Source organism: Corylus avellana, chromosome 3, assembly GCF_965113065.1.
Source record: "Corylus avellana chromosome 3, dhCorAvel1.hap1.2, whole genome shotgun sequence".
Taxonomy (NCBI): domain Eukaryota; kingdom Viridiplantae; phylum Streptophyta; class Magnoliopsida; order Fagales; family Betulaceae; genus Corylus; species Corylus avellana.
The window spans coordinates 10,924,500-10,948,939 of NC_142492.1; the positions used below are offsets into that span (position 1 = coordinate 10,924,500).

A 24,440-nucleotide genomic window follows, 5' to 3' on the forward strand; every position below is an offset into this window, starting at 1 on the left:
CGACAAATAATAGTCATTTGGATATCGAAACTATAACCCAAATTAAGGCAATAAGAAACAGAAAAGAAACAATCGTGCATGAGTCATGCTATTTGATAAACTAATTTAATGCTATTTTATAAACTAATTTGATGATGTAATAGCAAAAATAAAAAGTTAAAAACAAGATTAATAGATTATCGTTTTGTCAACAGCCAGTTTCACTAAACAGAACAAACTAGCACTGATGTCACTGGGGGTCATCTGGAAACGACACCCTTGATCTGCCATTTTGATCTTTATAAACGGGTGATCGTTTTGCTCGCTCTCCTCTCCACGACAATATTTGTGTTTGGGATTTGGAAAACAAAGAGAGAGTGATTGTACACGTGTAAGAAGATTGGCGCTTGAAAAGTCAAAAAGCAAACATGCTTCATCATTCCCTGCTGTCTCAAACTGTTGCTGTCAGTGTGTTGCTCTTTTCATTTGTGCTGTTCTTCTTCAGACCAGATTCTAGGATGGCAAGCGAACCCACAAAGGAGCCACAATCAATCTATGACTTCACTGTCAAGGTTAGTCTCTTGGATCAACATGTTGGGCTTTGATGATAAGTTGACTAGTACAGATGTTGCTTTATCATTTTCAGCTGCGGTTTCTGTAAAATATAGGAACATTTTTTACATGGGTATGCCTTTTCCAGTGTTGGGTTTCTTAGGAATCATAGAGTTTACAGTAGTTGATTAATCAAGTACAAATTTCTGAACTGGTGTTGAATCTTTTAGACCAAATTGTAAAATGGGTCCCTTTATCCTGTTAAATATGCTCTCTTTTTTTGTGAAAACTGCCAACCCATATAAGAATTTTGGATGTTGAATGTTTTACTTTTTTATCATGTTTATGAGAAGCTACCCATGGTTTGGTGTTTTGATTGGTTAAAAAGGAAAAGCATAATGAGCAAAGAATAGAAAGAATACAGAGGATGGGAGTGTAAAGTGTAGAAATTAATTTAAGGGGCACATAGTTTGACAGTCAGGACTGTATAAGAAAATCGATTGGATTTTGAGGGTTGTATGAGTTCTCAAAGAAGCCTTATGTCAGTGAATAACCATCGGGTTTCATCTGAAATTTAACTATATTTGGAACTGAGGTTTCATTTACAGCGCTTAAATACCTTGAGTTGGAGCAATGTCTATGGGAAACACTTTGAGAAGCTTTTGTATTTGATAATAAGTTCCTTAGAGCTAGTTATGTGCTATGGGTTACATAGAATAGTTCAAGAGACAGATGCAACTGAGGGCTTGAAGATATGATGACTCTTAAGAAAACAAGAGAGACAGAGAGAAGGCTAAAATAGTTACTTCTGCTCAATTAGAGAACATGGTAATCTAATTATTTCCATTTTTGTGTCTTAGGAGCAAGCCTCTAACTGCCACTTTAGGGTAATTATATATAATATATGCCCTACGCTCCTAAGGTGGAATTTGCTTTCCCCTCTTCAAATTGGTCAAAAAAGAAAAGTGTTGAGATTAAGATAAAAATATAGATAAAATAAAAATTTATAGTATGAACTAATAACTATGGAACTGATAAAAATGATGCCTTTTAGTTATTTCATGATATTGATTATTTGTATGCTAATGCCTCTAACTTGCAGGATGCTAAGGGAAATGACGTAGATCTTAGCACTTACAAGGGAAAGGTCCTACTGATTGTCAATGTTGCTTCTAAATGGTATTCTTCATCTGCTTTATTTTTCTTTGTATTCTTATTAATTTTTTTTTGGCCCTTCAAATTCTTGTGAACCTAACCCTTATATAACACAGATACAGTTAAAGGTAGTTGATTTGTACCTCATCTTCTTCCTTAGAATATTTCCTTCATATGAAAAGCAACCTTGACATCTCTTTCTTCACTGTCGCTTGTTTGTTCTTGCAGTGGCATGACCAACTCAAATTACATTGAGTTGAATCAGCTATATGAAAAGTACAAAGATCAAGGTTTGCACTTTGAACCTTTGCATAATTGCATTGTGGTTTCGTGTGTCATTTCAACAACTGCTACATTTATAAAATAGTTGAAAAAAAAAATGGCATTCTTGGGAAGCAATTTCAAAAACACTGTTTTCTTTAGTTTGGATCCAAGTTCCTTCCTTATCTCTTCCTTGTTGTCTATGAACAAATGCCCTTGCACATATATGAAGCTTTTTGTCTGTTCATTTTTTGTTAATTTTATGTTTTTGTGACTTAAGCCAATCTGTAGCGTGTACCCTTGGTGTGTATGACATTACATTAATCTTTTCTTATCATTCAAGCATTATAACTAGTTTGAGAGTTCATGTTGACGTTTTATCTTTTCTTTATATTTTCTGTATAATGTCTTGGGAGGTGGATGCAGGCTTGGAAATACTGGCATTTCCATGCAATCAGTTTGGCGAGGAGGAACCAGGGAGTAATGATCAGATTACGGAGTTTGTCTGCACTCGCTTCAAATCGGAATTTCCAATCTTTGACAAGGTAGATCTGAGAATATACCATTGAGCTGCTGTCTTTGATTTTAACATTTCTAGCTTTCAAGTTTTTCTAGATCTCTTCTCTTCTTTTAATTAGGTATTTCTTTTGTATACATCTTGTGTACCTGAGATGTGCCTTTGCACCTTTTAATAATACTTGCAATTGCTTATCAAAAAAGATCAGAGGATAGTAGTATTATGTTGCATTTTACGCTCTCACAGCTGCCTTTGAATTACACTTCTTGGGACACTGCGAGCACAGAATTTTTTTTTTTTTTTTTCTGTTCTTATAATTTTCATTCCTCCTTTGCCACTGATGGTGAGAAAAATAGACTGGTGTCCCTTTTTTGAGACACCAGTCTATTTTAATATTTCTAGCTTTCATGCTTAGGTTTGATGGTCAGTTCTTGGCCTGTTATGATTACTGTCAATGCTATTTATGTCTGCATTCACAGGACAAAGTAGCCTAAAAGAGAGACATCTTAAATAAACTGCTCCAAAAATTGATCTTGGGTCTCATATGGTGATCTAATTACTATTGTGCAAACTGCCCTGCTTTGCAAAAAGATTCTGACTGTTAATAGTAGTATATTTTAAACTCTTCAAAATTGGTTTGAAGCATTCCTGTGGTTAATGGGACAGGTAGGGAAATTTTTCAAGAATAAGTTCTACTCTCTATTACAAAGAAGAAGAAAAAGGTATGCACAGACAGCGCATTTGTGTGTGCACGCACACATATGCACACCTGTTTGAGCCCAAAGTTACATGAATTCATATGCCATAAGTGAAATCTAAACTGTACTAGTAGTATATCATTATGTTAAATGGCATCTTAATATTTTATTTCTTGTGTTATCGACTGTATAGTTATTTGAACTGTAACACGTTTGAAACAATGTCATGATTTTCTGCTCTTTCATCGCTATTCTTGTAAGGTTTGCAACCTTGCAGTTATTGTGACCTGTGTGAGATTTGGTGCTCTGTTACTTGTTTTAGATTGAAGTGAATGGTGAGAATGCTGCTCCAGTGTATAAGTTCTTGAAGTTAGGCAAATGGGGATTTTTCCGGGACGATATCCAATGGAACTTTGCCAAGTTTCTGGTCAACAAGGATGGGCAAATTGTTGATCGTTATTATCCCACAACTTCTCCTCTTAGCCTTGAGGTGAAAGCCAGTTTTGCAGTTTGATGTTAATTTGATTTTCTAAGTTCAGTTGTCTTGTTACAGCAAGATATCATATTTCTTTCATCAAAGTGATGTAATTCTTTTTGGCTTCGACATTACTGCAGCTTGACATCAAGAAGCTGTTGGGAGTGAAGGAATGAATGCTAAGGCCTTGGGCATTGGCACGGGGCATGGGAAGGGGCATCCTAAATTTGAAGCTTTTGATATGAGCTTGCCTTTTGTGTGTATGTGTGCTGTACTGACTCATAAGTTTGTTGGAGAATATTATGTCTGAATGTGATGCATCTCTTCATGTATGATAGTTAAAAGATGCATTTTAGAGTAACGCTACATATCATCTTTTGATATGAGCTTGCCTTTTTTGTGTATGCGTGCTGTACTGACTCATAAAGTTTGTTGGAGAATATTATGTCTGAATGTGATGCATCTCTTCCTCCATCTATGATAGTAAAAAGATGCATTTTAGAGTAACGCTACATACCATCTTTTTATCTACTCAAAGTTAATGTAGTTTTTAAGATTACCATTGAATTTGGAATAAATCACGATTATATTTGGATCCAATGTTGGTTTTAAAAGCCATTACTTTGCGTTTTAAGCTTCTTTCACACCTTTTTTGTTCTATCAAGTACAAACACAATACCTACTCTTCACCCATATTTTAAATCTTTTTGTTTTTGTTTCCAAATATTTGTTTATATGTTTTCAGATGTGGTTCTTAACACTAACACTTTTCAAAACAAGCAAAACTCTTTGAAAAAATAAAACACAATTTATTTTTAATTAGGTATGGAGGATGTTGTTACATAAAAAAAAAAAAATTAAAAAAATTTTAGAAATTTTTTTTAAAAAAAATTTAATGGCTGGGGTGGGTGGTGGCTGTGAGGTGGCCTCTTATTTGTATGTCAGCTTCATGGTGGCATTTCGATCACCACTGTGACGACCAGGATTGTGTTGACTAGCAGTATTTATTTTTTACTATTTTTTTTCTTGTATTTTTTTTAAATTCAGAAACACTCTTCAAAACTTTACCAAATGAATATTTTTTTATTCATCCTTACAAATAACACCTTTTTTTTTTTCTTTTTTTTTTCTTTTTTTTTTTTAAAATGTAGTCCTCTTACCAAATTAATTTTAAATTTTTATATGTTTCAAAATTCTTTTTAAAACTCAAAATCCAAAGCACTTGTCAGAACTAAATCAACCCTTTTTTTTTTTTTTTGAGCTCTCAATGTTGAATTCTGGAAATGTAGATGGTGGCCACAACATACATTAGATTGGGAGAAAATGGAAGGCCGTAGAAAGATATGGAATCCACCATATTTTTTTCTTCTCTCCAATTTTCCTAATCACTATCAGTCAAACACTTCAAAGCAGATACATTTTCCTTGTCTTTCCCCTTCCCCACTTTCCTTTTCTTCCCCTCCCTTCTTCATATTGCCAAACATATCGCTGGACTCTAGGATTATATCCAAGGACATGAGAGAGAGAGAGAAATAAGCAAAGTTAAAACATCAATTTTCAAACCCTAAAGGAAAACTATAAGTCTATATCAATGTATATAGATCCCAACAGAAAACATATGCATTGAATATTAACAAGTGAGATATCTAATAGTCTTTCTGTAATTAAAAATGATCACAAAATGATCACAGGTACGTGTGTATAATAAAACACTCTGATGCCCCTAATGCAAATGAATGCAAACTAACATCATCCCATCTACTCTATCCATTCTTCACTTTTGTTTCTACTAAAGACAGTAATCACCAAAAGAGAAACTCTAAAGTTGCTCATATAGATATGCATGAGATAGAGAACAAGGCAGAAACCATGAAAGCTGTAACCTGTTTATGATTCGTGTTAAATATTATCCACTCTTACACTAAAAAGTAGATACCTTCAACGTTTCTTCCGTCTAAATGTTTTCCACTTCTTCACCAGGTATTCTACTACTCCTGTTAATGTTGCCTTCCTTTCATATGCAATACTCCATAGCTCTGGTACTATGTACCTACCACTTGGATTGTATTCATTCATTTCCTTCAAGGCTTTTGTCACAGACTCGTAAACGTCATCACCAAACTCAGTCTTCAAATTCTTCAATTTTTCATCTTCTTCTTCAATTATTTCCTGTACAGCCATATCCAATTCAAACCATTTAAAGAAATTATATGGAGAATGAAATACTTTGACTGAAAATGGATGAGAAACACTAAAAGAAATAAATCAAAAGAAACTTAGAAGAGAATCACAGGCGAAGAGAGCCCGAGACATTCTTAACGTAGTTTAGTTACACCAAGGGGACAGTCTTACCACCACCCACATCAAATAAATGGACACTCAACTCAATAGCTCTAGAGACAAATCAGCAGCTTGAGGTGTCAGCAATCTAGTACATTACCTACTACAAATGTCACATAGTCATGGTCCTAGTTACTACATTATCATGCTAAAGAAGAGGAAACCTTGAAAGAAAAAGGTTATATCAGGATGACCAGAATTGAAGCAGGCAAGTTGCATGTGCATGAATCTTTCTTTATCACATATAGGCATACCTTAGTATTCCCTTCTTTACCCAAGATGATCTTAAAAGGGATGCCAACTTGGATCCCTAAGATAGTCCTCCCTGTCACGTGAAGAAATGAGAAGCTACTGCAGAAGAGTTGAGAAGCTAGAGGGAAAGGAAGTATGAGCATGACAGTTAATTCTGTTAGGAGGCATTGCAGCACGTGTATAATGGAAGTTGTAATAGTAATTGATGGTAGTTAGTTGTAAGAGTTGTTATAGTTAGTTGTAAACAGTTGTAATCTTAATTGCCTTAACTGTTAAGCCTATATAAGGCTGGTTAAGTACAAAAAGGGGTATCTTTTGAGAAGTGCATTGTATAGAGATTAGCCATCTCGAATTGGCCAAGTTTTTCAATAAGAAGAAGTCGTCCATTTCACTCTCAAAGTCTCTTACTTTCTATCTTTCTCTTTCATTTTCCTTTATAAATCTAGTTTGGCAGTAACTTTTCGGCTACAAGTAGGAGTGTCAAAAATTACCAGAGAACCAGAACCAGAACCGAGAAACCGGGGAGCCAGTTCCAGTTCCGGTTGCAAAAAAAACCAAAAACCGGGGACCCCGGTTCCAATCCCGGTTTTGGGCACCCGGTAAAAACCGGGAAACCAGAATCAGGTGCATTTATATATAATAATTATATATATATATATATAATCTCGGTTGAATATGAACAGCATATCTAGATGGATGCACAAAGATATAAACATGAATATGAATATGAAATGTTGAAGATACTTCAATTGGAACCATAAATTCAAGAATATACATAATGAAAATAAAGACTTACGAAAATATGATGCTGTAAAATTAGCTTAAAGAAGCTTTCATTGAACAAAACATTCTGTTGTACATAGATGAAACTCTGACATACATTTTGTGAGATTTCACAGATGATCAGAGAGGGAAAAAAGAAAAGAGAATTAAGTTCAGAAAAACTGAAGTCCCGTTTACAAGAGCTGAAGCGTTCTTAAATAAAAATTAAAAGCTGAATACTGTAGATGAATAGTGCTGAATATTGTAGATGAATAGTGATCTATCGGGTGAATAGTGCTGAATAGTGCTTATGAACAGTAACTGCCGACATGAACAATGATGAACAGTAATGACCGCCAGAACAGTGACATGAACAGTGCTGTATTTGGGAACAATGTTTGCTGTATTTTGAAACAGTGATTGCTATATTTTGGGACTGTGATTGCTGCAATTTCTGCATTAGTTTTTTATGAATTTGTAAGGTAATTATTAGTAACCATTGACATGTGCTGTAATTTATTTAAAATTTCTTGTTCAGACAAACCATCAATATTCCATTCATAAATCTTGTCAGTAGAGACTGAGAATTGGTTAAAAACATTTCGTTCTTCATATTGAATATCTGGTGGTGTAGGTCTAGTGTACCAAGTGAGGGCGTTACGCGTTGGTCTAATCATTCTATTAATTTGGAATTCACTGAATTGTTGTTCAATTTGTTGTATTTCTTGATCTGTAGTTTGTTTAGATTCTGAACTTTGTATTTCACTTGTTGTTTCATATATAATTATTTGTTTGTCTTTTCTAATGAGTTGGACAGTTTTAGAGGGGGAGGCTTCAGTTTTAACATTTTCAAGGGTTTTTAGCCCGTCATTCTTGACATTTTCAAGTTGTTTTAGCATATTATTGACCTTTTCAAGACAGGTTTCGCCTTTATCCTTTAAGTATAACATTTTGGGTTGTGAAATTTTTAAGAGGGGTTGTTTGTAATGGGGTTTTTTCTTTTCAGTTTGAGTTTTAATTGGGGGTGTAATTCTGTTTTCTATTCGGTCTAATTGTTTTCCTATGGTTATGAGGCTTTGGTTTGTGTAATTGTTTTGTTCCATTAGCTTTTTTATGTTTTCGTCATCTTTGGAAGTTTTAAAAGGGGAGGCTAAAATTTTTGATCCTTTAAAGTTTACAAAGATCGGTTCTTTTGGAGGGTGGCCTGCTTACCTTTTAACTTTAAATTTTTATCTCTTCTTAAGGGTTCAATTTTAACGAAGGAAGAGGCGGAATTTCTACGGCTTGTATCTTGTGAATTTCTATGGCTTGTTGGTGTATCCTGGAAAGCTGTTTCTTTTATCATGAAGGGTGGTTTGCTGATTCTTGGTCTATCAAAACTTAACCTAACAGTGCCATCTAAGTATTGTTGTAAACAATTTAGATCGAATGCTGTATTTTCTGTTTTTGTTGGAATGTTTTCATTTTCTAATAACCATTCTGATGGAAGTTCTACTTCAGATCAAACTACTAATTTTGGTACTCTAACATTTACATCACAAGAGTGTGTCTGTATAAGTAAAGTTTTATCTTTGGAACTTTTAACAAGAGCATGCACATTAAGATTTGTTTTCATTGATTATAGTAAAATCTGTAAATTAATGCTAAAGGTTGGCTTCCTTCTAACATAACCTGCTATTTTTAAGTTCAAAGTTAAAGCTTTTAAGATCTGTGGGTCACTTAAACTTAAAGTGAAGTCAGGGAAACAGTTGAAATGAATTGGTCCTTTATGTAGACTAGATTCAACGACTCCTAACATGCTAGTGCTGTAATCTTTATGTCTTGCATCTCTTAAACACAAAAGTACAGAGGCATTAATTCCTAGACGGACTAGGGGTTTTACCGCAACTTGGATTAATCCTACATAAAGGAAATTCATTTTCTTTTCTCTAAGTTTTTTAATTACTTCTTTGGAAAGTAATTGACATGTATCATGATGTTTATTTAAAGCATAAACTTGTTCAACTGTTTTTACGCTGTAATCATTGCTAAAAGACAAGGGTGAAAAACTTGATTTATAAATTTCTTTGGTTGGGACCTTGGGTATGTTCCAATCATGTAAATTTGTATTTGCTTCAGGAATGTTATATTCTTCTTCATTAATTATATCAGGTAAAGAAGGTAAACTAGATCTAGAGCTCATAGAAGATGTGGATCTAAACAATCTAGACATACTTCAAAATATTTGTTAAGGACAAGACAACAAAATTGAAGACTTTCTACTTCCAAATGCTTCTCTTTATCGGGTTTTTAAGTGTTCTAGAATAGCTATTTGTGTGTCCTCCCGACTTACAAGCCTACTCGGCCTAACTGCGCTGACGGCACATTGACGACACAAAGCGTACATCCCATAGAACTCAAAGATTTTGCTAAAGATAACATCTGAAAATATACTTGTTTTACAATTCTGTTTTCTGGAGTTAACAAATATATGAATAGACATCAAGATGAATAGATCTACACATGGCTATGATACCAATGCCTCTATAATAGTGATTTTTCTTTGATGGCACCAAATTATTATTTTGCCCTTTGGGATTAAGCTCACCCAGTTTAATTAGTAAGGAAATAATGAATTTGATTTGGGGTTATTTTGTCTTTTAATACTCAAAAGTAAGGAAATAATTTAAATTAGTTTGACCGGGTTTTTAGGTATTTCATCTCACTTACTTTTTGTATGATTGTGTAGATTTACGGTTAGGCCTTATTCTTTCTTTGTCATAGTTAAATTAAAAGGGTTATTTGTGTCTTCTCATCATTTCTATTTTCCTTCTTTTTTTTTTTTCTTTTTTTTTTTTTTTTAGTGAGGTTTCAAAAAAAAAAAACTATTTTTTTTTTTTAAAAAAAAAGGGGTTACCGGACAGGGTAAAAACCAAAACCGGCCGGTAACCGGGACCCCAGTTAACCGGGACCCGGTTCCCCGTTCCGGTTTCCCAAATCCAAAAACCGGGGTACCCCGGTTTTGGTCCCGATTTTGGCCAAAAACCGGAAAACCGGACCGGGTTGACACCCCTAGTTACAAGTGGTATCAAGAGCCATTTGTTTTCTTTTCATGGAAACTAGGTCAATGGGGCAAAATTCTGATTTGGTGCAGTTTAGGAAGGAGTTTAAGCAGTTGAAGGATGATTTTGAAGGGAGGAATGTAAGACAAGATAGTTTTGAGAAGAAGCAGGATGATCAGTTTGCTTTCATAAGTGCAAGGCAGGATCGTTTGGAGGTGAAGTTGGATGAGAGGTTGGATCAATTGTTGAGTTCCATTAAAGAATTGCAGAAGGGAACAGAATAGAAAGATAAAAATGTATCTTTTAATTCCATGGAGGCCAATTTTGGTTCAACTTCAAAAGGAGGAAGGTATGCAGGAGATGGTGGAGGATTTCATGCAGGAGATAGTGTAGAATTTCATGCAGGAGATGGATTCTACACTAAGTCCATTCGGTTGGAGTTTCCAAAATTCAATGGGGAGGATCCATTGAATTGGTGTTACAAGGCTGAACAGTTCTTTGATCACTATTCTACACCAGAAACTTAAAAGTTGAAGATTTCTTCTTTTCATATGGAAGGTACATCTTTAATTTGGTTTCAAGAATTACATAAGTCGCATTCTTTTTCTACTTGGAATGAATTTGCTCAAGCATTACAAACTAGATTTGGTATAGGGTCTTATGATGATCCAATGGAAACTTTGTCTAAGTTGAAGCAAGGAGGATTTTTGGAAGAATATAAAAAGCAGTTTGAAGTGTTAGCCAATAGGGTGGTTGATATGCCTAAAACACATAAACTGAGTTGCTTTATGGGGGGGGGGGGGGGGGGGGGTGTTAAAAGATGAAATTAGATTGGCAGTAAAGATGGTCAAACCTAAGACTTTGGTGGATGCTTATTCTTTAGCCAAAATGCAAGAGGATTATATGTTCAATTTTAGGAAGAGCACTAAACCCCAATGGAATGTACTTCCTTATAATATTACTGCCATGAATTTTGGGGGTGAGAATAAGACTACTGGTTTGTTGAGGGGAAAAGTCAATCTCATTGCTCAGCAAAAGAATGTGGAGAATGTTGCTAATGGTAATAATTAGATTAAGACTAATCCTCCTGTTTACAGTAAGGCAGTGTTACCAGTGCAAAAAATTTCTAATGTTGAAATGATGGAATGGAGGAAAAAAGGGTTATGTTGCACCTGTGATGCTAAGTGGAGCCGTGGCCATGTGTGTGCTTCACCAAGATTATTCTTGATTGAGGAGGTTGAAAAGAAGGTGGAGAAGCTGCAAGAGGGGGAAGAGGAACCAAACCCAGGTGATTTTTTTTTAGAAGAATTTCCTAAAATTTCTTTGCATGCCCATTATTGGGAATCCTACTCCTAAGACCATGAGGATTGTAGGTATGATAAAGAATCATAAAGTAATAATTTTGCTTGATTCTAGAAGCATACATAACTTTTTTGATCAAGAAAAAGTTAAAGGAATAGGAATTCAGCCTGTGGTTAATGAATCTATCAAAGTGAAGGTAGCTAATGGAGATGAGATTGCGAGTCCTGGTAAATGTAAGAACACAAAGGTTAAGCTGCAAGGTTATACTTTTGTTATTGATCTTTATATTTTACCTCTGGCTTGTTGTGATATGGTACTTGGTATTCAGTGGTTGAGGACTTTAGGGCCTATATTGTGAGATTTTCTTAATCTTACTATGCAATTTGTGTATGAGGAAAGAACTTGTTTGTTGGAAGGGTTGGCTGCTAATCTGAATTTTAGGTTAGAAGATGATGAATCTTTTAAACTAAATAGGAGTGAGAACAAGGGTGTCTTGTTGCAGCTTCTAGGTGATGAGATTAAACAGAAGCAGATGAATGACTCTAGGAAGAATCAGAACAAGGAAGTTGGTCCTATGGCTCAGTTATTGGAAGAATTTGCAAACATTTTTGCAGATCCTAAGGAATTGCCTCCTAAAAGATCTCATGATCATGCAATTCATTTGAAGGAGGGTGCACAGCCTGTTTCAGTGAGGCCTTACCAATACCCTTTTTATAAAAAGAAGGAGATAGAGAAGATTATGAAGGAGTTGCTGCAATCTGGAGTGATTAGATGCAGTCAGAGCTCTTTCTCTTCTCTAGTGTTACTTGTGAGGAAGGCAGATGGCAGCTGGAGGATATGTATGGATTATAGAGCCTTGAATCAGGTAACTATCAAGGACAAATTTCCTATACCAGTTGTAGATGAATTGTGGGGAGCTAAATGGTTTTCTAAATTGGATTTGAAATCTGGTTATCATCGGATTAGGGTGATTGAGAAGGATATTCATAAGACTGCATTCCGCACTCATGAGGGTCACTATGAGTTTTTGGTAATGCCCTTTGGCCTTACTAATGCTCCCTCTACTTTTCAAATCCTTATGAATCAAGTTTTTAAACATTTTCTCATAAAATTCATCTTAGTTTTTTTTTTTTTTTTTAATTTTTTTTTATGATATTTTGGTTTTTAGTAAGGATTTGGAAACTCATAAGCAACACTTAAGAATCACTTTGGATTTGTTAAGGAAGAATCAATTATATGCTAGAACGTCCAAGTGTAAGTTTGGTTGTGAGGAAATTGAGTATCTTGGTCATGTAATTTCTGCTTCAAGAGTTAAGGCTGACCATGAGAAGATTAAAGCTATGTTGGAGTGGCCCTTTCCTAAAACTCTTAAGTCTTTGAGATGATTTTTGGGACTCACTGGTTACTATAGAAAATTTATTAAAGGGTATGGATCTATTGTAGGCCATTTGACAGCTATGTTGAAGAAAAATGCTTTTTCTTGGAAGGAATTAGCTGTTAAGGCATTTAACAAACTCAAGGCTGCCATGACAGCAGCTCCAGTTCTAGCACTTCCTAACTTTTCATAACTTTTTGTGATTAAATGTGATGCTAGTGGCATGGGCATTGGGGTAGTTTTAATGCAATCCAACAGGCCAATTGGATTCTTGAGTAAAGCCTTGAAAGGGAAAGCTGTCCATGTGTCCAATAATGAAAAGGAATTGTTCGCTTTAGTGACAGCTATTCAAAAATGGAGGCCTTATTTACTTGGGAGACCATTCATTGTTAGAACAAAGCATCAAAGTCTGAAGTTTCTTTTAGAACAAAAGGTGGGCATCCCTTTTCAGCAAAAATTGATCACTAAGAGCATGTTTGGTATTGCGGTGGAAAATAGAGCTTTTGGATGTAGAGCTTTTGACTGTGAGCTTTTGTCAAAAGCGCTTATATTGAAAAGTTGTTACATGTTTGGTAACTACATGTCTAAAGTGCTTTTTGAGAAGTTATTGATGTTTGATAACAAAAACTAAGAAAGTGCTTTTGGTTGCAAAAATGACCATAAAGGACATTTAATGTTATTGAAAATAATAAACACGTTTACATCATTAAAATAAGAATATATGATCCCTCAAAACATCACTTTTATTTTTCTCTTCATCAAAAAAGAAGTAAATAAATAATACAAAATAAATATGTAAACAGAATGAAAATTAATAACCTGTAGAATGTTAAGTGATTAAAATTAATTCCTTTATTTTTCATGAAACCATAACCCTTTTGTTGGTCTGTAACGAGAGAGAGAGAGAGAGAAAGAGAGAAGTGATGTGTTGAAATTTTTGGGATGAGTGTTCCATTGGGAGGAGAGATTGCGGGTATTTGTCTTTGTTGTAGTGTGTGAGCTTTGGCAGAACCCACGTGATGCTCCTTGATATAAACATAAAAAATACAAAAAAAAAAAAAAAAGTAAATAAATAAATAAAAGAATTAAATAAATCTATTCACGCCTGCTGCACACTGCACATGGCATGTGTAGGCCTGAACATGCTCCTGTAGGTAACAGCACGCCTGCTGCAGTGGGGAAACACCCCCTTATATGCCATCTTCATCTATATTTTTCCCCCTCACACGCCATCTGCAGGTCTTCCTCACATGCCATTTTCGGCTGCATTTTTCTCTCTATTTTTTCTTTAAGTCTCTTTTCTGCAGGTCTCCCTAACATGCCATCTTCGGCTATATTTTTTTCTCTATTTTTTCTAATTCTCATTTCTGAGGTCTCTCTCTTACATCTTGAAGACTTCAGATCTCTATATGAAAGGACCTCAAACCCAGATTTTACATACCAAGCAAAAACCTCAAATTGGATCTCCCTCGCTTTGGAGCAGATCCAACCGCTTGGGATGAGATGTTTATGTATGGGTATGGTTGTCATTTGTTGAAATTGGTGTGTGTATTTCTGTCCGTTCATATATTTCATTACATTAAAACTGCGGCGCCCCTTTCTTCGAGAAGGCCGTTTGAGGAGAAGCCTCATTTTCCAGCTTTGGCTCAAACGTGGTTTTGAACGTTTAAAACCTCAAAAGCGCTATGACAATATTTGACCCAAACGACTCTATTTTTTCTCAAATGGACTTCTCTTGCCTTAAAAGCGCTTTTTGGGTCTGCAACCGCAGACCCAAACATGCTCTAAGTTGATTGGTTATGACTTTACAGTGGAGTACAAGAAGGGAGTGGAGAATAGGATGGTAGATGCCTATCAAGAAGGGATGATTGGGAACCTTAGCTAACATTATCTTTTCTACCCATACCTACTGTTAGTTGGATAAATAATTTAAGGGCTGAGTATGAAATTGATGTGCAGCTGAAGGCTTTAATGGAGCAATGGGGGAAATGTGAGTTATCAAAAATGTTTCTCCTTAGGGATAATTTGCTGTTTTATAAGATGAGGATTTACATTGGGAGTTCTCAAGCCATAAGAGCACAAGTTTTACATTTTGTGCATAGTGACCCGATTGCAGGCCATTCAGGGTTTGGAAAAACATTGCAAAGAGCCAAGAGGGATTTTTATTGGATAGGGATGACTACTGATCTCAAGAAGTTTATTAGAGAGTGTGAAGTTTGTCAGCAATCTAAGTATGAGAATATGTCTCCTGCTAGCTTGTTGCAGCCTCTTCCCATTCCTAGCAGAGTGTGGACTGATGTGCCTATGGATTTTGTGGAAGGACTACCAATTTCTCAAGGGAAATCAATGGTCCTAGTGGTGGTAGACAGATTGTCTAAGTATGACCATTTTATTGCTCTTTCCCATCCCTATACAGCTATTAAAATAGCTCAAGCGTTTGTTCAAGAGATCATCAGATTACATTGAATGCCTACTTCCATTGTTTCAGATCGAGACCCTATTTTCACTAGTGTCTTTTGGAGGGAGTTATTCAAGCTGCAAGGTACTACTTTGAAGTTTAGTACTAGTTATCATCCTCAAACTGATGGCCAAACTGAGATTGTTAATAAGTGTGTGGAGACTTATTTAAGGTGTTTTATGCAAGAGAGGCCTAAGAAATGGTTGTCTTGGCCGCCATGGGCAGAGTATTGGTATAATACTACTTGGCATGCTTCTACTAAGATGACACCTTTTGAAGCTGTTTATGGAATTCCCCTTCCACGGTTACTCACCTACATTCCAGGGACTACAAAGTTAGAGGCTGTAGATGAAGTTCTTCGATCCAGAGAACAAATTCTGTCTTTGTTAAGGAGCAATCTGCAGCAAGCTCAGAAGAGGATGAAAAGGTATGCTGATTTGAGGAGATCAGAGAGAGAATTTGAGGTAGAGCAGATGGTTTATCTAAGGCTGCAGCCCTATAGACAATAATATGTGGTTACTAGAAGATCTTTGAAGTTATCCCCTAGGTTTTATGGCCCATTTCAAATCATTCGTAGGGTGGGGAAGGTAGCCTATGAGTTAGATCTTCCAATGGCAGCTCGAATTCATCCAGTTTTTCATGTATCTCAGTTGAAGTTGAAGTTGAAGTTGGGTAGCAAGAATTTTCTTATTCCTAAACTACCTCCAGTGGATGTGCATGGGGTCCTTCAACCAGAACCCTTGAAAATTTTGGCTAGAAGGTGTAAGAAGCAAGGTAATCGTGCAATTACTGAAATTCTGGTTCAGTAGGTTGGTCAAACTGTTGATGATGCTTCTTGGGAGGACTTGTTTGCTTTACAGCATGCTTATCCACACCTTGTGGGCAAGGTGTTTTAGAGAGGAAGGCTATGTCACGTGAAGGAATGAGAAGCTGCTGCAGAAGAGTTGAGAAGCTGGAGGGAAAGGAAGCATGAGCCTGACAGTTAATTCTGTTAGGAGGCATTGCAGCACGTGTATAATGGAAGTTGTTATAGTAGTTGATGGTAGTTAGTTGTAAGAGTTGTTATAGTTAGTTGTAAACAGTTGTAAGCCTAATTGCCTTAATTGTTAAGCTTATATAAAGCTGGTTAAGTACAAGAAGGGGTATCTTTTGAGAAGTGTACAAGCATTGTATGGAGATTAGCCATCTCGACTTAGCCAAGTTGTTCAATAAGAAGAAGTCATCCATTTCACTCTCAAAGTCTCTTACTTTCTATCTTTCTCTTTCATTTTCCTTTATAAATCTGGTTTGGCAGTAACTTTCCTGTTACACTCCCATAGTGAACACAACTTCACTCCTTTCTTATCTGCTTCTTCGATAGAAAATTTTCTCTTGGTTGCATTGAGGAATCGCTTAGCTTCAAGCTCTCCCATTCTCTTGATGTCAATATTTCCACGGGCTATCCAATTTATCAATCCCTGTGAAGCACATATCTCGCAAGGCAGTTTAGATGTTAATATGGGCCATCTCAGATCCTCAAATTATGAAGCATTGCCAAAAGACATACCACGCCCTAAAAAGGCCATGATAATCCACAACCAAACAAATCCATTGAAATAAAAACTTTATATAACAGTTTTTTTCTTTAAATAAAAAAACACAGGGGAGGGTGACATACGGTGATTAACTCTTTACGAGCATCCTGCAGTTCATCATTAGTTTTGCGTTCCATGAAAATGAGAGCTTGGTTTAGTGCTTCCACAAAACCCGATTCTTCTTCCTTCTCCTTCAATTCTTCAACAATTGCATCCATCTTTTTTTTTGCTTCCATATCCCCATCCTCACCCATGTGCTTCATTACTTGTAAAGCCCCTCTCAAACGCTCTATCTCCAACTCCTATGCTTGTTTGGCATCAAGCTTCTTTTCTAGTTCAATGATTTTTTGATGAAGTTTCTCCTTTTCTCTCTGCCATTGCCAATCAAAGACAAGCGAAATAATGAAAATTCTAGATTTTATATATTATATCATTTTTTTCAAAGATCCAATTCAGGAAATAGAATGCAAAATATACATTTTGCTCCTCTGCCAGCCTCAACACTTTTTCATCAGCCTTCTTTTCCTCTTGGGTAGCCCTCTCATTCTAAAAAAAAAAAAAGAAAAAAAAAAAAGGTTAGCACATTTCATAAAAGTTTCTTGAATTCTCGTAGGAGAATGCAGACTAGTCACGGTTCTGGTAATAAAAATCACACTGACAAGGCATTAAACCACCAAAGTAAAACATTACTGTTGTATATTTATGGCTATTAGAAAAGGAATACAGGGGTGAAAAAATTGGGCTATTAATCAAAGGAGAAGGACAGAGAAAAAAACTTCATAGGTACAAAATTCTTAGTTTTTTACATCTAATATTCCAATACGTGCTATTCACTGCTACCTGCACAAACATTTTACCATGAAATGAAAAATGAATATAGGCTGGCTGAGGGTGTCAATGCTGCATTCTGAGTTCCATAAACAGAACCGATCTATTTCAAGTTACATTTTCATAACAAAATAAATTTTCATGGCAAAATTGCTGATCTATTAAGAATTGACAATCTTAATATGAAAAAATTTAAATACCATTATTTTCTCATCACGAAGCTTCCTTCTCTCAGTCTCATTCTGAGCCTCACATTGTTGCAATTGCTTCTCACGCTGCTCAAGTTCTTGCTTCTGAGATTTCAAATGCAGTGTGGCCTTCTCATGCTTTGAGTAGATCTTCTCAAGACGATTATTTGTCCTCTGTTGCACCTCTCTCATTTCTTGCAACATAAATTGAAACATAATCTAAGCTGTTGCAAAGCATGGTAAAGAAAACCATACAAATCAAAGTAAATTCACGTCACTAGAAATGAGAAAATCTAAGCATACCTTCATTGTACTTCTTAAGAATGTCCTCCTTTTCCTCCATTACCTTATCTAGAGATGCACTGATCTCATGATATTTGTTCTAAATTTGTTTCAGGGACATGCTCTTCGTCTCCAAGGTATTGGTTAAATTTAATACTAGCTTTGACGCCTTCCTTTGATCTTCTCTTTCTTTCCCATAAATAGTTTTCAAATCCGTATTCTTCCTGAGATAAACACCAATAGGGCCTCCAGATTCGTAGTCAACTTATCTCCTCGATTTTTAGCTACATAGTACTCCATCTTCCCACAGTGATGAACTTTAAAACTCTTCTCAAACAACATAGCACTGTTGAAACCAGCCCAATCACTTTTAAAATCTACAGATGCTAAACCTGAATGACCCCCACGATTCCATAGGGGATGAACCTTCACAGGATTAAACCCATTCCTTGACAACTCTTCCCTAAGTTTTGTACCACTTTCAGCAACATGTTTCCCATCTTTCCGTTTAGTTTTAATATTTGCAATGATGCCCTTCCATGGATACACAAACTCCTAATCACCATCAGGCATGGTACATTCAGCTTGAGCGGAAGGTTCTGCATGATCCCTTTTTTTTTGGCAAGTGAAGGTTCTGAATGATCCCTTACATCAAGATACCTCCTCATGTACCTCTCCAACGATAAATGCCTCGCTTTCTCTTTTACACTCCTACTCTTTGAACTACCAACACTAGACGTATGTTCAAGAGCTCCTTAAAGAGGTAATCTGGATTTCTCTTCCCAGGGCAGTATGGACATCTATATTCTAAATTAGAAATGTTAACCCTATGGCTGCCTTTCTTCAACTCATTATATTATCTATACTCATAGTCCCCTAACTCAACCTCACTAACCTTTTCTTTTGAACGGTGTTGGAAGTCCCACATTGCTTAGGTATTAAGGAGATGAGCTATTTATAAGGTGAGGGGAAACGTCAACTCTTGAGCTAGCTTTGGGGTTGAGTTAAGCTCAAGACCCATTTGTAATATGGTATCAGAGCCAGGTTCAATTGGATGTGGCCCACCATCTCCCATTGTTGCACGTGTTGGCTTGGATTTCCTCCCGCCACACGTGCCTAGCCCAATTGGTTGTGGCCCACTGTCACCTATTGTCGCATGAGTTGGCTTGGATGTCCTCCCGCCACACGTGAGGAGGCGTGTTGGAAGTCCCATATTGCTTGGGTATTAAGGAGATAGGCCATTTATAAGGTGAGGGGAAACCTCAACTCTTGAGCTAGCTTTTGGGTTGAGTTAGGCCCAAGACCCATTTGGGTTGAGTAAGAGTTCCTTGCCTTTCCCTATTTTTCATCCTTCCGCCATTAAACTTCCTTCAAAGCTTTTCCTGTTTACATCCTTTCCAAAAAAAAATTTTCTCAAATAATCTCCTACAATGGCCGATGATCTTTTGGTTTCTGCATCCTCTGCAGCCACTCCTGAGAATTCTATAGAAAGTCCATACTTTCTTCACCATGTAGACAGTCCTGGAACTATTCTCGTTTCTCAACATTTGATTGTGACAACTTTGTCATATGGAAACGATCAATTGATATGGCGCTGGTGGCCAAGAACAAGTTTAGTTTTCTGGAAAGAAGTCTTCCCAAACCACCTGTAGGTGATCCTAACCTGCGTTCTTGGGTGCGCTGTAATAACATGGTTTTATCATGGTTATTGAATTCTGTTTCCCGAGAGATTGCAAACAGTGTTCTGTTTCTCAACACTGCATCTGCTGCATGGAGTGATCTGACTGAGAGGTTTAGCCACAGCAATGGACCACGAGTGTTTGAATTCAAGAGGTCACTGTCTTCTCTCCAGCAAGGTACAAATTCTGTAAGTACCTATTTCACTCAGCTTAAGAGTTTGTGGGATGAACTCTCTAGCTTTCGTCCTCTTCCTACTTGTACATGTGGTGGTTTGAAAGTTATTCTTGATTTTCATTATCAAGATTATATTTTCTAGTTCCTCATGGGACTAAATGATTCATTGTCAAGTGTTCGAGGTCAAATCCTTCTGATTGATCCTCTCCCATCCATTAATAAAAATTTTGCTATGGTTCGTCAAGAAGAAAGACAACGTTTGGTTGCTTTCTCTCGTAACATTCCTTTGTATTCTGAGCCTACTGCCTTGATTTCCAAAGCCATTCCTAAACCTCCAATTCGTTTCTCTAAGCCATATAACCGTAGGGAACGCCCCACTTGTACTCATTGTGGTTTATCTGGCCACACAATTGACAAGTGTTACAAGTTACATGGATATGCACCAGGTTACAAACCAAGAAGCAGAATTACTTACTCTGCTAATCAAGTTCAGGAAACATCTCAAGCAGAACCTATACTGCATATTACTCCAGATCAGTGTCGTCAGTTGCTTGATCTGATCAAACCACAAGAGAATCTGAATCATGATGTGAGTTATGCCAATCAAGTAGGTCCTGCTTCATCTACTCAAGATCATTTGTTTTCAAATATGGCATGTAATCTTTCATGTTCATATTGTAGTTCTTTGAACTAACAATATTATGTATTTTCACCTTTGCATTCACAAATGCATGTTCAAACTTATGTTTGGATTATAGACACAGGGGCTACAGATCATATGGTTAGCTCTATATCATTTTTTATTTCCATTACTGCAAAAGTGTCTAAAATTTTAAGTTGCCTAATGGTCAATTTGTTGAAGTCACTCACATAGGGACTGTCAAAATTTCTGACTCCTTCATTCTCACAAATGTCTTGTGTGTTCCATCTTTCTCATTCAATCTCATTTCTGTTAGTAAACTTCTTCATAATGTTCATTGCTGCATTATTTTTCTTTCTGGACATTGTTTCATACAGAACTTACTCACTTGGAGGACGATTGGTTTGGGTGAAGAAAAGAGTGGCTTGTTTCATCTATTGCTGCCTAAATCAAGGAGACATTCACCTGCTGTCTAGACTTTCATTCCATGTAGAGCTAATCTTTATGCGTTAAGTCCTTTTAAAAATTATGTTTATGATGTTTGGCATTTTAGGTTAGGTCACATTTCCAATTCTAGAATTTGTACTGTTTGTCCATTAGCTAAGCAACGTAGGCTTTCATTTCCTATTAGTAACTCAAGTTCATGTTTTGTCTTTGAATTGGTCCACTGTGATTTATGGGGACCTTTTGCTTTTTCATTAATAAATGGAAGTCACTATTTTCTTACAATAGTTGATAATTTTTCTAGATACACATGGGTTTACTTACTTCATTCTAAATCTCAAACCAGTAATATCATTCAAACCTTTTACAGCTTAGCTATTACTCAATTCAAGGTCAAAATAAAAAACAATTCAATCTGATAATAGCACTGAGTTTTCCATGCATGATTTCTTTAGCTCTCATGGAATAATGCATCAACTTAGATGTGTTGAAACTCCACAACAGAACTCTGTTGTGGAACGTAAACATCAGCATTTGCTAAATGTGGCTTGAGCACTGCGTTTTCAAGCTCATTTACCTATCCAATTTTGGGGTGACTATGTTTTAACATCCACTCACATTATCAACAGAATTCCTACTCCAAATCTTTCTAATAAGTCTCCTTATGAGCTTTTGTTTTCCAAAGTTCCATCATATGATCATCTTAGGGTGTTTGGCTGTTTATGTTTTGTTTCTACTCTTCATCGAAAAAGAAATAAGTTTGATGCTAGGGCAAAGCCTTATGTTTTCTTAGTATACCCTAATGGCATTAAGGGATATAAACTCTGTGATCTTACTTCCAAAACTCAGGTTATATCTCGAGATGTTCATTTTCATGAATCTGTTTTTCCTTTTGCTTATCCTCATCACTTCAATTATGATGGTTGCATTGTGATTCCACATTCCTTGTCTGATGTTCCAACTCCCAATAGTTCAGTTCCTGTTTCTGCATCAGACAATCTCCCTAGAGCTTTCATTTCCCCTTCCATTTCTCCTGTTTCATCTCCTATAGTTGATCATTTACCTGACTCAATTGTTTCTTTACCTGAGTCATCCATTGTTTCGATTCCTACTTGTATTCCTCCCAGAAAGTCTACTCGGCAGAAATGTAAACCTGGATATTTGCAACAGTATCATTGTAACTCAGCTACTCAATCTTTCAATTCAATTGATCCTAAAAGTGATATTTCTGTTTCAGCTATTCCCTTTCCACTTAATTCTTTCCTTGATTACAATATGCTTTTTTATTCTTACAAACACTTTAGTTTGGCTGTCTCTTCCCAAGTTGAACCTCAGTTTTTTCATCAAGCTGTATCTTCCCCTCAATGGCGTGAGGCCATGGCAACTGAAATCAATGCACTTGAAGCAAATGATACTTGGGAAATTACTGATCTGTCTCTTGATAAGCACCCTATAGGCTGCAAGTGGGTTTATAAAATCAAACATAAAGCCGATGGGGAAATTGAAAGGTATAAAGCTCGTTTGGTTGCAAAAGGGTACACTCAAAGAGAGGGTCTTGAATATAGTGATACATTTTCCCCAGTTGCAAAATTAACCACAGTGAGATGTCTTCTAGCCTTAGCAGCAATCCATAATTGGCATCTTCATCAATTAGATGTCAATAATGCATTTCTGCATGGATCCCTTGATGACGAGATTTTTATGAAGTTACCTCCTGGTTTTGGATTGAAGGATTCATCTAAAGTTTGCAAGCTTAAGAAATCACTCTGTGGTCTTAAACAAGCCTCTAGGCAGTGGTTTTCTCAATTCTCTTCTACCCTTATACAGCATGGTTTTACTCAATCCATGTTTGACTATTCTCTTTTTACTCAAGTACAGAAAACCTCTTTATTATTCTACTTGTATATGTAGATGAAATTGTCATAGCAAGTAATGACAGCCTAGCTATAGAAGAGCTTACTAAATTTCTCAATTCTGCTTTTAGTTTGAAAGACCTTGGAGAATTGAAGTTTTTCTTAGGGCTTGAAATTGCAAGAAATGCAAAGGGCATTTCCTTATCACAGAGGAAATATGCCTTAGAAGTTTTAGATGATTGTGGAATGCTTGCGTGCAAACCCTCTTCTGTTCCTATGGAAGCTAATTTCAAGTTGTCTAAAGAAGAAGGTGAATTGATTTCTGATCCAACCACTTACAAAAGGCTTGTGGGAAAGCTGGTTTATCTGACAATCACAAGGCCAGATTTATCATATTTTGTGCAGTTGTTAAGTCAGTTTATGGATTCTCCTCGTAAGCCTCATCTTGATGCTGCACACAAGGTCATTAGGTACATTAAATCCTCCCCTGAACAGGGCATCTTCTTCTCAGCTTCTTCAGAATTACATTTGAAGGCATTTTGTGATTCTGATTGGGCCGGGTGTCTTGATAGTCGCAGACCAGTCACAGGGTTTTGTATTTTTCTAGGAGATTCCATAATCTCTTGGAAATCCAAGAAGCAACACACGGTATCAAGATCCTCTGCTGAGGCGGAGTACCGATCCATGGCTGCTGTCACTTGTGAGCTTACTTGGTTACATGCTTTACAGAAAGATTTACAGCTTCAAACATCCTCAACCAGCTTTGGTTTTTTGTGATAGTCAAGCAGCTATTCACATTGCTGCAAATCCTGTCTTCCATGAACTCACCAAGCACATCGAAATCGATTGTCACATTGTGAGAGAGAAAATTGCTACTGGTTTGATTCGAACATTACATGTACAGTCCAAGCATCAACTGGCTGACATACTTACCAAGCCTCTATCTCGCACAGATTTTCATTCTTTGTTGTCCAAGTTGAATGTCATCAATATTTTCCATACTGATGAACATTTCACTTGAGGGGGCTTATCAAACTGTATTAAACTAACCTATTTAGTTAGTTTTACAATTTAGTAAGATGGTTAGCTGGTAGCTGGTTTGTTATTCTTCATGCACGTGTTAAATGTGCATCACATGTAATAAATTCAGTTAGATTAGTTTCTAATCAGTTAGATTAGTTTCTGATTAGTTAGCTTGATAATCTAGTATAAATACAGAGCATTGCTCAATGTAATCATTATTGAGTAAATGAGAATCAGTTCTTCTCTTTCATTTTGTTTTCTTGTTAAACGGTATGACATTTCAAACCTGAAAAACAGGAAAACTCAAAGATTAAAATTCTAGTTTATCTGTACTTTTCTACTTCTTTCTCCCAAGTAACAATTCATTAAAACTAAAAAATATAGAGAAGCAAAAGATTAAAATTGAGCAGCATGAAGAAACACTAGTGTTCCTCGTTCAATTCTCTGTTTCCATTAGTTATGATTCTCCAAATGGTTGCCCAATGTAAGGAAAAAGGGAAAGACGGGAATTGAAATATCATATTTCACACTATTTTGCCTTTAAGATAATCATAGAATCATAACTTAGACGAAGACGTGCACCTTCT

General features: G+C 36.2%; 1 protein-coding gene and 1 pseudogene across 1 annotated transcript; one reads left to right on the plus strand and one right to left on the minus strand.

Moving 5' to 3' along the window:
- Positions 1-392: 392 nt before the first annotated feature.
- LOC132176602 (putative glutathione peroxidase 8) lies at positions 393-4,111 on the plus strand. The gene is made up of 6 exons (XM_059588857.2): positions 393-551; positions 1,634-1,710; positions 1,915-1,976; positions 2,374-2,492; positions 3,485-3,652; positions 3,778-4,111. Exons 1-6 carry the CDS (start codon positions 408-410, stop codon positions 3,811-3,813), a joined length of 606 nt encoding a protein of 201 aa, XP_059444840.2. The 5' UTR covers positions 393-407; the 3' UTR covers positions 3,814-4,111.
- A 1,464-nt stretch (positions 4,112-5,575) lies between these two features.
- LOC132174340 (factor of DNA methylation 4-like) lies at positions 5,576-18,967 on the minus strand (annotated as a pseudogene).
- Positions 18,968-24,440: the final 5,473 nt, after the last annotated feature.

Bases quoted from the DNA above. Each gene is read 5' to 3' on its own strand.
- LOC132176602 (XM_059588857.2), top strand. From the start codon at position 408: ATGCTTCATCATTCCCTGCTGTCTCAAACTGTTGCTGTCAGTGTGTTG. The intron at 552-1,633 runs GTTAGTCTCTTG...TCTAACTTGCAG, and splicing joins TCTATGACTTCACTGTCAAG to GATGCTAAGGGAAATGACGT. The intron at 2,493-3,484 runs GTAGATCTGAGA...TACTTGTTTTAG, and splicing joins AATTTCCAATCTTTGACAAG to ATTGAAGTGAATGGTGAGAA.